This window comes from Protomyctophum parallelum (assembly GCF_964188405.1).
Source record: "Protomyctophum parallelum genome assembly, chromosome: 19".
Lineage (NCBI taxonomy): Eukaryota > Metazoa > Chordata > Actinopteri > Myctophiformes > Myctophidae > Protomyctophum > Protomyctophum parallelum.
Window position 1 is genome coordinate 1,959,676 of NC_139717.1, and position 15,000 is coordinate 1,974,675.

The 15,000-nt window shown below is 45.0% G+C and overlaps 2 protein-coding genes across 3 annotated transcripts in view; both read right to left on the reverse strand.

Annotated features, from left to right (window-relative positions):
- Positions 1-15,000, reverse strand: part of tmem63a (transmembrane protein 63A) — a 66,792-nt gene that overhangs the window by 8,681 nt on the left and 43,111 nt on the right. For both annotated transcript variants that reach the window (XM_083789970.1, XM_083789969.1), the window contains exons 15-18: positions 14,933-15,000; positions 11,556-11,627; positions 8,391-8,553; positions 5,832-5,937 (exon numbers count right to left, since the gene is read on the reverse strand). The exon at positions 14,933-15,000 is cut by the window's right edge and continues 19 nt beyond it. In XM_083789970.1, the coding sequence (XP_083646096.1) occupies positions 5,832-5,937; positions 8,391-8,553; positions 11,556-11,627; positions 14,933-15,000 (409 nt within the window). The remainder of the gene's footprint in view (positions 1-5,831; positions 5,938-8,390; positions 8,554-11,555; positions 11,628-14,932) is intronic.
- Positions 29-2,172, reverse strand: LOC310876435 (E3 ubiquitin-protein ligase TRIM35-like). The gene has a single exon (XM_083789971.1). It carries the CDS (start codon positions 1,955-1,957, stop codon positions 473-475), a length of 1,485 nt encoding a protein of 494 aa, XP_083646097.1. The 5' UTR covers positions 1,958-2,172; the 3' UTR covers positions 29-472.

Below are 15,000 nucleotides of genomic sequence, written 5' to 3' on the forward strand. Positions count from 1 at the left end.
TGTTTCTGTGTCAGTGGTTCTGAAAGGGTTAAAAACCCATGTTTCTGTGTCAGTGGTTCTGAAAGGGTTAAAAACCCATGTTTCTGTGTCAGTGGTTCTGAAAGGGTTAAAAACCCATGTTTCTATGTCAGTGGTTCTGAAAGGGTTAAAAACCCATGTTTCTGTGTCAGTGGTTCTGAAAGGGTTAAAAACCCATGTTTCTGTGTCAGTGGTTCTCAAACATGTTCACGTCGAGGACCCCCAGAATTATCTGTAACAGGCTGCCGACCCTCATCCCCCTCCAGAAGCAAAGATTTGAGTTAAAAACGTTCGCTCTGAAAGAATATATTCAAACATTTGCGCCAAAAATAGCAGACCTATACAAGCTCGTATCACGGCAACTCTGTGCCGCACTATGAGCTTGTAGATCTGCTATTTCTTCAATAGCTAAAAGTATAACAAATAATGCTTAAAACACCAACAGATCAATGAATCAGTCCAGAGTCACCCTGATCTTGGCGGGGCCCATCTTCAGAGGCAGCGTCTGCCCCGTGTTGATGAAGGGATACAGCGTGCCGGTGAAGGCGTGCGTGAAGGTGTGTATGTGCGTGCCGGCGTCGGGGTCAGAGAAGGTCACGGTCCCTCGACTCACGTCCAGCTGGACTCTGATGGTGGTCAGGTCGCTCCGCAGCGAGAGCTCGGTGACCGCCCCGGGGCTGGAGCCCGCCGAGTACTTCCCCCCCTGGAAGCCGATCCTCCAGTGGCGTCCTCCGCGGTCTCCTTTGCGCTGGTAGGGCTCCTGCAGCACGCCCAGGCGCCACTGCGTGTTGTCTCCCACCTGGACGTCCCAGCGCCGCGTCCCCGAGGTGATGCCCTCGGAGCCCAGGATGAGGCCGTACTGGTCGAAGCGCTCGGGGTTGTCCGGGAGGAGCGGCTGCGTCTTGCCGTGCCTCACGCTGGTCAGGTCGTCGGACAGCGTGTACGCCACGTTGGCCGTGTTGGGGTCCAGGAGGACGGGCGTGTAGGAGACCACCACGTCCCTCATCCTGTCCCAGACTCTGAAGGCCAGGTTGCCCAGGTGTTTGGCCTCGTCTATCAGCGCTCCTCCCCAGACCGGCGGTGGGTCCGGCGGCGCGAGCCGGACTCGGTCCGCGGTGGTCTTGTAGTTTTGCAGGAAGGAGACGTGTCCGGCTCTCAGCTCCTCCTCTGTGTCTCTGATGAGGTTTGAAAGGGTTAACATGTCTCTGTTCAGACCCTCCATCTTCTCCTTCATCGCCTGACTCTTCCGCTGCTCTTCCTCCCTCAGCGCGGCGACGCTGGCCTCCTCTTCCTCTCGTAGGAACCGATGAAGCTTCTCAAACTGTTCCTTCATCTTCCTCTCCGTGTGTCGGGCCTGGACCTTGAGGTGTTCCGCCGTTTGGTCACAGTTTGTTTTAAGTTTATTAAACATCTTCAGTTTCTTCTGTAAAGCCTTCAGTGATTTCTGGACTCCCTTCTTCTGATCCCGAGTGGCCTCCTCGATGGGACTGAATCCGTGGTCGGCGTGTTTTTCAGAATCCCGACACACGACGCACGCGGGCTGCTGACACTCCAGACAGAACAGCTGGATCCTGAAAGCGTGCAGACTGCAGAGATCCTCAGGACCACCGCACGGCGTGCTTTGATGTTTTGTCTGTCTCTCCTGTTTTGAAGCTCTCTGTCTCTCCTGTACGAAGGCCTCACACAGGTTCTTCAGAGCCAGGTCACGGGGTAGATCGGGGTAGATCGTCGGATGTATTTCCAGGTTATGGGGTAAATGCTCTGTCGAGTGCATTTCCTTGCAGACCGGACATTGCGCAGTTTTCTTTTGTCTCCACCATTCCTGCAGACAAGCGTAGCAGAAGACGTGACTGCAGGACAGGACAACGGGATCTTTGAAGATGTCACTACACACGGGACAGGACAAGTCCTCTTCTGGAAGGGACGACGTGGAGGCCATTTAGTCTCCGAGGGAAGCTACAATAAATCAGTCAGTTGGTAACTCTTCCTTCCCCAAAGTTTACTCTCACTGTGAATGCTGTTAAAAGGAGAAAAGAATAGAGTCCACACTTGTTGTTGACTTGTTGCTAAAGTCCATTCAGCAGACAGAGTCAGCAGCAGGTTGTTCCACTGTTCTAGGAGGGTCTCTGTTCCCTGGATGGAAAGACTGTCTGTCCTCTCTCACTGGACGTTGTGTTTGATCTGAACGGCCAATCGCATTCTCCGTCTCTCTCTGCGTGTGAGAGCTTGTCGGCAGCGAGGGGGAGTGAGATGAACAGCCTGCCTGGCACCATAAAATAGTTATTTTCACCCTTTCGCCCACCGAGGGCCGGAGGCAGCAATGAGAGACACCTGCTTTTATGGGGCAGGGAGGAGGGGGGGGGGGGGGGGGGCAGAGAGGGGTGCAGTGTCTTGTTCAAGGACATTTCTATATTCTGTGTCAGGTTCAGTGTCTTCGAGGACATTTCTATATTCTGTGTCAGGTTCAGTGTCTTGAGGACATTTCTATATTCTGTGTCAGGTTCAGTGTCTCTTGGAGGACATTTCTATATTCTGTGTCAGGTTCAGTGTCTCTTGGAGGACATTTCTATATTCTGTGTCAGGTTCAGTGTCTTCAAGGACATTTCTATATTCTGTGTCAGGTTCAGTGTCTTGAGGACATTTCTATATTCTGTGTCAGGTTCAGTGTCTTGAGGACATTTCTATATTCTGTGTCAGGTTCAGTGTCTTCAAGGACATTTCTATATTCTGTGTCAGGTTCAGTGTCTTGAGGACATTTCTATATTCTGTGTCAGGTTCAGTGTCTCTTGGAGGACATTTCTATATTCTGTGTCAGGTTCAGTGTCTCTTGGAGGACATTTCTATATTCTGTGTCAGGTTCAGTGTCTTCAAGGACATTTCTATATTCTGTGTCAGGTTCAGTGTCTTGAGGACATTTCTATATTCTGTGTCAGGTTCAGTGTCTTCAAGGACATTTCTATATTCTGTGTCAGGTTCAGTGTCTTGAGGACATTTCTATATTCTGTGTCAGGTTCAGTGTCTTGAGGACATTTCTATATTCTGTGTCAGGTTCAGTGTCTTGAGGACATTTCTATATTCTGTGTCAGGTTCAGTGTCTTGAGGACATTTCTATATTCTGTGTCAGGTTCAGTGTCTTGAGGACATTTCTATATTCTGTGTCAGGTTCAGTGTCTTGAGGACATTTCTATATTCTGTGTCAGGTTCAGTGTCTTGAGGACATTTCTATATTCTGTGTCAGGTTCAGTGTCTTGAGGACATTTCTAGACGCAGTGTCAGGATCAGGAAGAGAGCTCTTCTTCTTTTGTGTGGGGGGGAAATGTCACAAATTGGTTTTAAAGGGGCACGGTGGCACAGTTGGTAGTGCTGTCGCCTCACAGCTAGAAGGTCCTGGGTTCGATTCCCGCTCGGGACGCTGTGGGTGCTGGCGGCGTGTTTCCTCCTCCGCGTCATCAGTGCCCATACCCGAAGGCGGGGTTGGCGAAAGGACCTTTCTGTGTGGAGTTTGCATGTTCTCCCCGTGTCCCCTATAGGGTAGGTACCCTCACATGTTCTCCCCGTGTCCCCTAGGGTAGGTACCCTCACAAAAAACATGCAATAATCCTGGTCTCTAAACTGCCTCCCCCTGGCCAGCCGGGGCGCCTGATGGAGGGGAAAGGAACTGGTTGGAATAACGTGTTCCTTCCACGCGCTACGTCCAACCAGGGAAACTCCCCCCTGTCAAGTGTAAAGGAGCAACTTGGACACTCAGGCATGAAGGAAGCATGAGTTCAAGTCCGTTGCTCTCCCCTTGTCCCCCATATATGGGGACTAGGTTGGTCTCCCCTTGTCCCCCATATATGGGGACTAGGTTGGTCTCCCCTTGTCCCCCATATATGGGGACTAGGTTGCTCTCCCCTTGTCCCCCATATATGGGGACTAGGTTGGTGGAGGGTGTGTAGAGCCCAGGATCACATTAGATGATTGACACAGGGGTGAAAAATGGGTTACAAAATCATGGGAAAAAATATATAAAAAAAATAAAAAAGTTTTAAAATGAATGTAGGGGTCTTTGAGGAAAAAAATGTCTTCCATGGAACAATAATTTTACTGGACTGTTGTTTTCTGTGGAAAACAATATGTTCCATCATGGTGATTCACCAGGAGGTCATCTCTGTAGAGGTGGTATTTAAACACATAATAACTGAACTGAAAAGACAGAGAGCTCTGGACTCGAGACAAAACAAACTAAAACAAAAAAAGCACTTTGGTATTGAAATGCCTTATTATAATTTGTGTACTGTATGTAATTTCCATGTGAATGCATGGATTGTAAACCCTGAATGATTCTCAATAAAGTGTAAATAAGAGAGGTCTTCAGAGGATATCAAGACATCGTGTGACACATCTTAACCCATTCTGACCTGAGATCAGATAATGCCTTCTGACAGTTTTCTGAAAAAGCTGTTTCTATGTCAGTCGTTCTTTGATTCGGGAGGCAACAGTATAGATTTTAAGGATTGGAGTTCATGGCAGTGATTTAGTGTTGGTGGACAAAATACTGTACAAAGCTTTCAAAATACTGTACAAAGTACATATATATATATATAAATATAGGCCCATCTGGTACTATAGAAGGCTCTGACTCAGGGAGATTCTGACCTCTGTCCCACTATAGCCAAGAATGGAACCAAGTTCCATCATGTGACTTCACACATCATTCATAATAAACTCATCGCAGCCTTTAAGAGACATAAATTAAGTACTCATTGGAAGAGAGGAGACATGGCTATATTAGTTAAAAACACAACAGTCTTATCATACATTACTTGCAATGTTAAGAGAGGGGTGGACATAAATTAAGTACTCATTAGAGACATAAATTAAGTATACTCATTGGAAGAGAGGAGACGTGGCTATATTAGTTAAAAAACAAGAGTCTTATCATACATTACTTTAAATGTTAATCGTCTGTGTCATTGGAATACTATTCAGTAGGAGGTACTTGTATTTAATACCTGGTATAATAAGGGTACTGGATAAGGAATAGATGCATACAGTGCTACCATATTAACTATGTACTTAGCTAATACTTATACTAGGGCTGATTAAAAGAATAATGCTTTTTAGATTTTTTTTTAAATCAAAATACAAGCCCACAATGCATTGCAGCATGACATGTTGAGAGCTTGTAGATCTGCTACCCTTCAAGGCCCTGTGCTTTGACTCATTGCAAGCAAAAAATAAAACCTCATGAATGAAAGTGTAATGTATTATCGCACACGCACACACACGCACACGCACACACACACACACACACACACACACACACACACACACACACACACACACACGCTTCTATATACTATCTTTTCTCTTGCTAGTTTGACCACTTCAAATACTTAAAACAAGTAAGAATAGCCTCACAACACATGCACATACCAGTGTTGTGAGCTTGTAGATCTCCCACTGTGGTGTAGTGTGGTGTGTGTGTGTGTGTGTGTGTGTGTGTGTGTGTGTGTGTGTGTGTGTGTGTGTGTGTGTGTGTGTGTGTGTGTGTGTGTGAATTGATGAATTGAACAAGGTGGACCCTGTTGTAAACAAGTGTACGTAATGCTTAATTGGGTCGTCCACTCACAGTTAAAAGTCTTTGTATTGAGTTTGAAATGTACTGTAATTCTGCAAACTGTTAATAAATGTTTCAATCAATCAATCAATGTGTGTGTGCGTGTGCGTGTGCCGTGTGCGTGTGTGTGTTCGCGTGTGTGTGTGCGTGTGCGTGTGTGTGTGTGCGTGTGCGTGTGTGTGTGTGTGTGTGGTGCACTGCAGCCACTCACCAAAAGGCACGATGACAGGACAGGTGATGCTGTACGCCATGATGACGGTGAACACACACAGAGTCCATCCATACATCGCCCCGTATTCAAACTCATAGGCCTGGTTCTGGAGACAACAGACACAACAACAGACACAACAACAGACACAACAACAGACAGCCTTAGAGTGTTGTGGTTCTGGAGACAACAGACACAACAACAGACACAACAGACCCTTAGAGTGTTGTGGTTCTGGAGACAACAGACACAACAGACAACAGCCTTAGAGTGTTGTGGTTCTGGAGACAACAGACACAACAACAGACAACAACAGACAGCCTTAGAGTGTTGTGGTTCTGGAGACAACAGACAACAACAGACAACAGCCTTGTGGTTAGAGTGTTGTGGTTCTGGAGAGAACATCTCTGGCCTGAGATCAGATTCTAAAAATGTCTTCTACGTCAGTCGTTCTTCGATAAAAATAAAAAAAATAGCAGACCTACAAGCTCGTATCTGCTATTTTTTAACATGATGCTAACACCAAAATGGGTTCGCCTTTTCTGGTTAGAGGACTACGAAAAACTGGCATTTTGCTTTAGGAGGTATTTTTTGCTTTAGCAGACCTTTTATGCAAAGTGTGGGGAAAAAAGGCAGAATGTTTTGTTTGTGTAAAAAAAGAAGAAGAAACTGTTTCTTGTACACTTATGCAATATTGAAGCAATGATTTGTACGGTGAGTCCATGTGGGCGGGGCGCCTTGGGTGCATGACGCAAATATAAAGAATATGTCTGTCTGTCTGTCTGTCTGTCTGTCTGTCTGTCATCTACAGTAATCACATACATAATGTGCTGACACATTCATGTACAGACTATACTAAATAACTACATAATGCAAATGATCAGTTGAGACAAATAACCATATAAGTCCATAATTGATTCTGACCCCTCCCCGAAAAGGCCTACGCTGACACATTCCCTATAATGATGTACAGACTACTAAATAAAATAAAACTAGTGATGTGCAGTGCACAGTTATTCCACCAGAGGGAGCTACACACATGTTGTAGTAGCTTCAGATTCAAAGGAGCACAATGGACATTAACTCAATGTTTGTGTTGAATCCTTATGAACATTCATATATACATATATATATATATATATATATATATATATATATATATATATTAGAGCTGGGACTTGATTACAATTTTTAATCTAATTAATCAGAGGCTTTGTAATTAATTAATCTTGATTAATCACATTTTAATCTCATATCATTATTTGACCCGAGAACAGTGAGAGAGCCATTTTTTTCAACTGGATTTTGGTATACTAGTGAATATGCATAAGTTTAAGCAACAATTTTTTTTTGTAGTAATAATAGGGGTAATAATAATATCTCAAAATTAATAATTTATATAGAGCTTTTCTGAGTACCCAAAAATGCTTTACAAGGGGGACATGATACATCAAAAACACCTTTATTAGGGGGAAAACCCTAAGTAAATAAATTAAATGGCTGGGGAAAGTAATATTGAAGGTTTGGATGGTGGGGGCATCCCTCTCTCTGAGAGTTTGGGGAATGCATTCCACAGGGTTTGGGGGGGGGGGGGGGGGGCTTCAATTGGTGCAGCAAATAATGTAACATAACCATAAGAAAACCCCTGTGTTTCTTCCGTGGACACATACAGTAACAGATTTTACATTTTATTTTGCCATAACCGTTTAGTTAGAAACCATGTCATCTGGTCGGGTACTTGAACTGCTACTGGGAGTTGGAATAACGTTAGCTCTGATCCATAGTGTTAGTTTTTTGTGCTAAAAACGAGGGGCTGCACAGCCTGCATAGCTTTTTCAGAAAACTGTCAGGATGTAGAAGACATTTTATAGAATCTGATCTCAGGTCAGAACGGGTTAACTGTGAGGATGTAGAAGAACATTTTATAGAATCTGATCTCAGGTCAGAACGGGTTAACTGTGAGGATGTAGAAGAACATTTTATAGAATCTGATCTCAGGTCAGAACGGGTTAACTGTGAGGATGTAGAAGAACATTTTATAGAATCTGATCTCAGGTCAGAACGGGTTAACTGTGAGGATGTAGAAGAACATTTTATAGAATCTGATCTCAGGTCAGAATGGGTTAACTGTGAGGATGTAGAAGAACATTTTATAGAATCTGATCTCAGGTCAGAACGGGTTAACTGTGAGGATGTAGAAGAACATTTTATAGAATCTGATCTCAGGTCAGAATGGGTTAACTGTGAGGATGTAGAAGAACATTTTATAGAATCTGATCTCAGGTCAGAACGGGTTAACTGTGAGGATGTAGAAGAACATTTTATAGAATCTGATCTCAGGTCAGAACGGGTTAACTGTGAGGATGTAGAAGAACATTTTATAGAATCTGATCTCAGGTCAGAACGGGTTAACTGTGAGGATGTAGAAGAACATTTTATAGGATCTGATCTCAGGTCAGAATGGGTTAACTGTGAGGATGTAGAAGACATTTTATAGAATCTGATCTCAGGTCAGAACGGGTTAAGCCCTGCTGGTTGTAAAAGGTTAAAAAAGGGACCGACCTGCTTGACGTACTTCCTCTCGGCGGCGGAGCGGGCCAGCGCCATGCGGATGGTGTAGAGCAGCAGACCTGGCAACCGCAGCAGCTCCATGCCGGAGCCCACCAGGCCCGCCGCGATCACGTAGTTCACGAAGAACGCTCCCTGATCGGGCAGGAACACACACCTGGAGGAGAGGAGAGGAGAGGAGAGAAGAGGGGAGGGGAGGGGAGGGGAGGGGAGGGGAGGGGAGGGGAGGGGAGAGGAGAGGAGAGGAGAGGAGAGGAGAGGAGAGGAGAGGAGAGGAGAGGAGAGGAGAGGAGAGGAGAGGAGAGGAGAGGAGAGGAGAGGAGAGGAGAGGAGAGGAGAGGAGAGGAGAGGAGAGGAGAGGAGAGGAGAGGAGAGGAGAGGAGAGGAGAGGAGAGGAGAGGAGAGGAGAGGAGAGGAGAGGAGAGGAGAGGAGAGGAGGGGAGAGGAGAGGAGAGGAGAGGAGAGGAGAGGAGAGGAGAGGAGAGGAGAGGAGAGGAGAGGAGAGGAGAGGAGAGGAGAGGAGAGGAGAGGAGAGGAGGGGAGAGGAGAGGAGGGGAGGGGAGGGGAGGGGAGGGGAGGGGAGGGGAGGGGAGGGGAGGGGAGGGGAGAGGAGAGGAGGGGAGGGGAGGGGAGGGGAGAGGAGAGGAGAGGAGAGGAGAGGAGAGGAGAGGAGAGGAGAGGAGAGGAGAGGAGAGGAGAGGAGAGGAGAGGAGAGGAGAGGAGGAGGCTTTCTTTTTACTTTACTTGTTTATTTTGACGGGACAATACACCTTAAAGTACCTATGCATAAATACAACAAGTCACCTGTCCTACTTTTTAGTAGTAGTATAAATATATAGGCATGGACATATGCTAAAAACAAAGTACACGGTTTAAAGTGCATCTATTTGGTTTACTGTAGCAGCGTTTTTACACGGTGTAAAGTGCATCTATTTGGTTTACTGTAGCAGCATTTTTACACGGTGTAAAGTGCATCTATTTGGTTTACTGTAGCAGCGTTTTTACACGGTGTAAAGTGCATCTATTTGGTTTACTGTAGCAGCATTTTTACACGGTGTAAAGTGCATCTATTTGGTTTACTGTAGCAGCGTTTTTACACGGTGTAAAGTGCATCTATTTGGTTTAGCAGCATTTTTACACGGTGTAAAGTGCATCTATTTGGTTTACTGTAGCAGCGTTTTTACACGGTGTAAAGTGCATCTATTTGGTTTAGCAGCGTTTTTACACGGTGTAAAGTGCATCTATTTGGTTTAGCAGCGTTTTTACACGGTGTAAAGTGCATCTATTTGGTTTACTGTAGCAGCGTTTTTACACGGTGTAAAGTGCATCTATTTGGTTTACTGTAGCAGCGTTTTTACAGGGTGTAAAGTGCATCTATTTGGTTTAGCAGCGTTTTTACACGGTGTAAAGTGCATCTATTTGGTTTACTGTAGCAGCATTTTTACACGGTGTAAAGTGCATCTATTTGGTTTAGCAGCGTTTTTACACGGTGTAAAGTGCATCTATTTGGTTTACTGTAGCAGCGTTTTTACAGGGTGTAAAGTGCATCTATTTGGTTTAGCAGCGTTTTTACACGGTGTAAAGTGCATCTATTTGGTTTACTGTAGCAGCATTTTTACACGGTGTAAAGTGCATCTATTTGGTTTACTGTAGCAGCATTTTTACACGGTGTAAAGTGCATCTATTTTGGTTTAGCAGCGTTTTTACACGGTGTAAAGTGCATCTATTTGGTTTAGCAGCATTTTTACACGGTGTAAAGTGCATCTATTTTGGTTTAGCAGCGTTTTTACACGGTGTAAAGTGCATCTATTTGGTTTAGCAGCATTTTTACACGGTGTAAAGTGCATCTATTTTGGTTTAGCAGCGTTTTTACACGGTGTAAAGTGCATCTATTTGGTTTACTGTAGCAGCGTTTTTACACGGTGTAAAGTGCATCTATTTGGTTTAGCAGCGTTTTTACACGGTGTAAAGTGCATCTATTTGGTTTAGCAGCGTTTTTACACGGTGTAAAGTGCATCTATTTGGTTTAGCAGCGTTTTTACACGGTGTAAAGTGCATCTATTTTGGTTTAGCAGCGTTTTTACACGGTGTAAAGTGCATCTATTTGGTTTAGCAGCGTTTTTACAGGGCAATACAGAAATATAAGGAGAGAGAGAGAGGGACACGCAGACGGCAAGAACTAAGACAAATTGGCAAAAGGGCCTTTCTGTGTGGAGTTTTATGATTAGATGATTGACACAGGGGTGAAAAATGGGTTACAAAATCGTGGGATAAAAAATATATTAAAAAAAAAAGAACTAAGACAAATGGCACAAGTAGATTCTTTGAGAATGTGAATGGAGTTAAAAACAAAAAGCCTGCAGAGTTATCTTGCCATGAAGTAACTGAAAACAATAGTGACATACTGTACACAAATACAGTACGTGTCCTCAATAGTTACACTCACTGCACAGACAGTGAGACTGGATGCTGACAATAAGTTACACGTTTAAAAAAGATCCAGTTTGGATCGCCATCCTAACTCAAAAAGTAGAATGAACGTTTGAAAACAAAGCGCCGTGTCGGGTTTAGAAACAGTTTGGTTTGCATTTATTTATAAAGGTTTAGAATCTGTGCTTGGTTTGCATTTATTTATAAAGGTTTAGAATCTGTGCTTGGTTTGCATTTGTTTATAAAGGTTTAGAATCTGTGCTTGGTTTGCATTTGGTTTATAAAGGTTTAGAATCTGTGCTTGGTTTGCATTTGTTTATAAAGGTTTAGAATCTGTGCTTGGTTTGCATTTGTTAATAAAGGTTTAGAATCTGTGTTTGGTTTGCATTTGTTTATAAAGGTTTAGAATCTGTGCTTGGTTTGCATTTGTTTATAAAGGTTTAGAATCTGTGCTTGGTTTGCATTTGTTTATAAAGGTTTAGAATCTGTGCTTGGTTTGCATTTGTTTATAAAGGTTTAGAATCTGTGCTTGGTTTGCATTTGGTTTATAAATGTGCTAAAATGAATGGTTTTGAGAGCAGTGCCTGAACACTGTACAGTACTGAATATATACCACTGTACAGTACTGAATATATACCACTGTACAGTACTGAATATATACCACTGTACAGTACTGAATATATACCACTGTACAGTACTGTATGTTGGTTATAGTGAATATATACTCACTCCATCCTCAGCTTCCCATGGCCGTCGGCCAGGAACTCCTTGTCAAACAGCCAGCGGAAGAACACCGCCAGGCTGACAGGAAGGAGGAAACAAAAAACAAACCATGTCACAGAATGGATTGAGTCGTTGATACAATTATTAAGAAAGAAAACATCTTGGTTATTCGAACAACGGATCGATAGAATAATCAATAGGAAAGGTACAGTATTGATTACCTGGTGAGTCCCAGTGAAGGAACAACATCATATCAACAGTATATTGTTTTTTTTTTATATATATTTTTTATCACATGATTTTGTAACCCATTTTTCACCCCTGTGTCAATCATCTAATGTGATCCTGGGCTCTACACACCCTCCACCAACCTAGTCCCCATATATGGGGGACAAGGGGAGAGCAACCTAGTCCCCATATATGGGGGACAAGGGGAGACCAACCTAGTCCCCATATATGGGGGACAAGGGGAGACCAACCTAGTCCCCATATATGGGGGACAAGGGGAGACCAACCTAGTCCCCATATATGGGGGACAAGGGGAGACCAACCTAGTCCCCATATATGGGGGACAAGGGGAGACCAACCTAGTCCCCATATATGGGGGACAAGGGGAGAGCAACCTAGTCCCCATATATGGGGGACAAGGGGAGAGCAACCTAGTCCCCATATATGGGGGACAAGGGGAGAGCAACCTAGTCCCCATATATGGGGGACAAGGGGAGAGCAACCTAGTCCCCATATATGGGGGACAAGGGGAGAGCAACCTAGTCCCCATATATGGGGGACAAGGGGAGAGCAACCTAGTCCCCATATATGGGGGACAAGGGGAGAGCAACCTAGTCCCCATATATGGGGGACAAGGGGAGACCAACCTAGTCCCCATATATGGGGGACAAGGGGAGACCAACCTAGTCCCCATATATGGGGGACAAGGGGAGACCAACCTAGTCCCCATATATGGGGGACAAGGGGAGAGCAACCTAGTCCCCATATATGGGGGACAAGGGGAGAGCAACCTAGTCCCCATATATGGGGGACAAGGGGAGAGCAACCTAGTCCCCATATATGGGGGACAAGGGGAGACCAACCTAGTCCCCATATATGGGGGACAAGGGGAGACCAACCTAGTCCCCATATATGGGGGACAAGGGGAGAGCAACCTAGTCCCCATATATGGGAGACCAACCTAGTCCCCATATATGGGGGACAAGGGGAGAGCAACCTAGTCCCCATATATGGGGGACAAGGGGAGACCAACCTAGTCCCCATATATGGGGGACAAGGGGAGACCAACCTAGTCCCCATATATGGGGGACAAGGGGAGACCAACCTAGTCCCCATATATGGGGGACAAGGGGAGACCAACCTAGTCCCCATATATGGGGGACAAGGGGAGACCAACCTAGTCCCCATATATGGGGGACAAGGGGAGACCAACCTAGTCCCCATATATGGGAGACCAACCTAGTCCCCATATATGGGGGACAAGGGGAGAGCAACCTAGTCCCCATATATGGGGGACATGGGGAGACCAACCTAGTCCCCATATATGGGGGACAAGGGGAGAGCAACCTAGTCCCCATATATGGGGGACAAGGGGAGAGCAACCTAGTCCCCATATATGGGGACAAGGGGAGACCAACCTAGTCCCCATATATGGGGGACAAGGGGAGAGCAACCTAGTCCCCATATATGGGGGACAAGGGGAGACCAACCTAGTCCCCATATATGGGGGACAAGGGGAGACCAACCTAGTCCCCATATATGGGGGACAAGGGGAGACCAACCTAGTCCCCATATATGGGGGACAAGGGGAGACCAACCTAGTCCCCATATATGGGGGACAAGGGGAGAGCAACCTAGTCCCCATATATGGGGGACAAGGGGAGAGCAACCTAGTCCCCATATATGGGGGACAAGGGGAGACCAACCTAGTCCCCATATATGGGGGACAAGGGGAAACCAACCTAGTCCCCATATATGGGGGACAAGGGGAGACCAGCCTAGTCCCCATATATGGGGGACAAGGGGAGACCAGCCTAGTCCCCATATATGGGGGACAAGGGGAGACCAGCCTAGTCCCCATATATGGGGGACAAGGGGAGACCAACCTAGTCCCCATATATGGGGGACAAGGGGAGACCAACCTAGTCCCCATATATGGGGGACAAGGGGAGAGCAACCTAGTCCCCATATATGGGGGACAAGGGGAGAGCAACGGACTTGAACTCATGCTTCCTTCATGCCTGAGTGTCCAAGTTGCTCCTTTCCACCTGACAGGGGGGAGTTTCCCTGGTTGGACGTAGCGCGTGGAAGGAACACGTTATTCCAACCAGTTCCTTTCCCCTCCATCAGGCGCCCCGGCTGGCCAGGGGGAGGCAGTTTAGAGACCAGGATTAACAACAGTATATTGTATTGATTATTGATTATTGATTACCTGGTGAGTCCCAGTGAAGGAACAACAGTATATTGTATTGATTATTGATTATTGATTACCTGGTGAGTCCCAGTGAAGGAACAACAGTATATTGTATTGATTATTGATTACCTGGTGAGTCCCAGTGAAGGAACAACAGTATATTGTATTGATTATTGATTACCTGGTGAGTCCCAGTGAAGGAACAACAGTATATTGTATTGATTATTGATTACCTGGTGAGTCCCAGCGAAGGAACAACAGTATATTGTATTGATTATTGATTACCTGGTGAGTCCCAGTGAAGGAACAACAGTATATTGTATTGATTATTGATTACCTGGTGAGTCCCAGTGAAGGAACAACAGTATATTGTATTGATTATTGATTACCTGGTGAGTCCCAGTGAAGGAACAACAGTATATTGTATTGATTATTGATTACCTGGTGAGTCCCAGCGAAGGAACAACAGTATATTGTATTGATTATTGATTACCTGGTGAGTCCCAGTGAAGGAACAACAGTATATTGTATTGATTATTGATTACCTGGTGAGTCCCAGTGAAGGAACAACAGTATATTGTATTGATTATTGATTACCTGGTGAGTCCCAGTGAAGGAACAACAGTATATTGTATTGATTATTGATTACCTGGTGAGTCCCAGCGAAGGAACAACAGTATATTGTATTGATTATTGATTACCTGGTGAGTCCCAGTGAAGGAACAACAGTATATTGTATTGATTATTGATTACCTGGTGAGTCCCAGTGAAGGAACAACAGTATATTGTATTGATTATTGATTACCTGGTGAGTCCCAGTGAAGGAACAACAGTATATTGTATTGATTATTGATTACCTGGTGAGTCCCAGTGAAGGAACAACAGTATATTGTATTGATTATTGATTACCTGGTGAGTCCCAGTGAAGGAACAACAGTATATTGTATTGATTATTGATTACCTGGTGAGTCCCAGTGAAGGCAGGATCAACACCATGAACAGCAGGAAGAAGTAGAGTTTATGCATCAT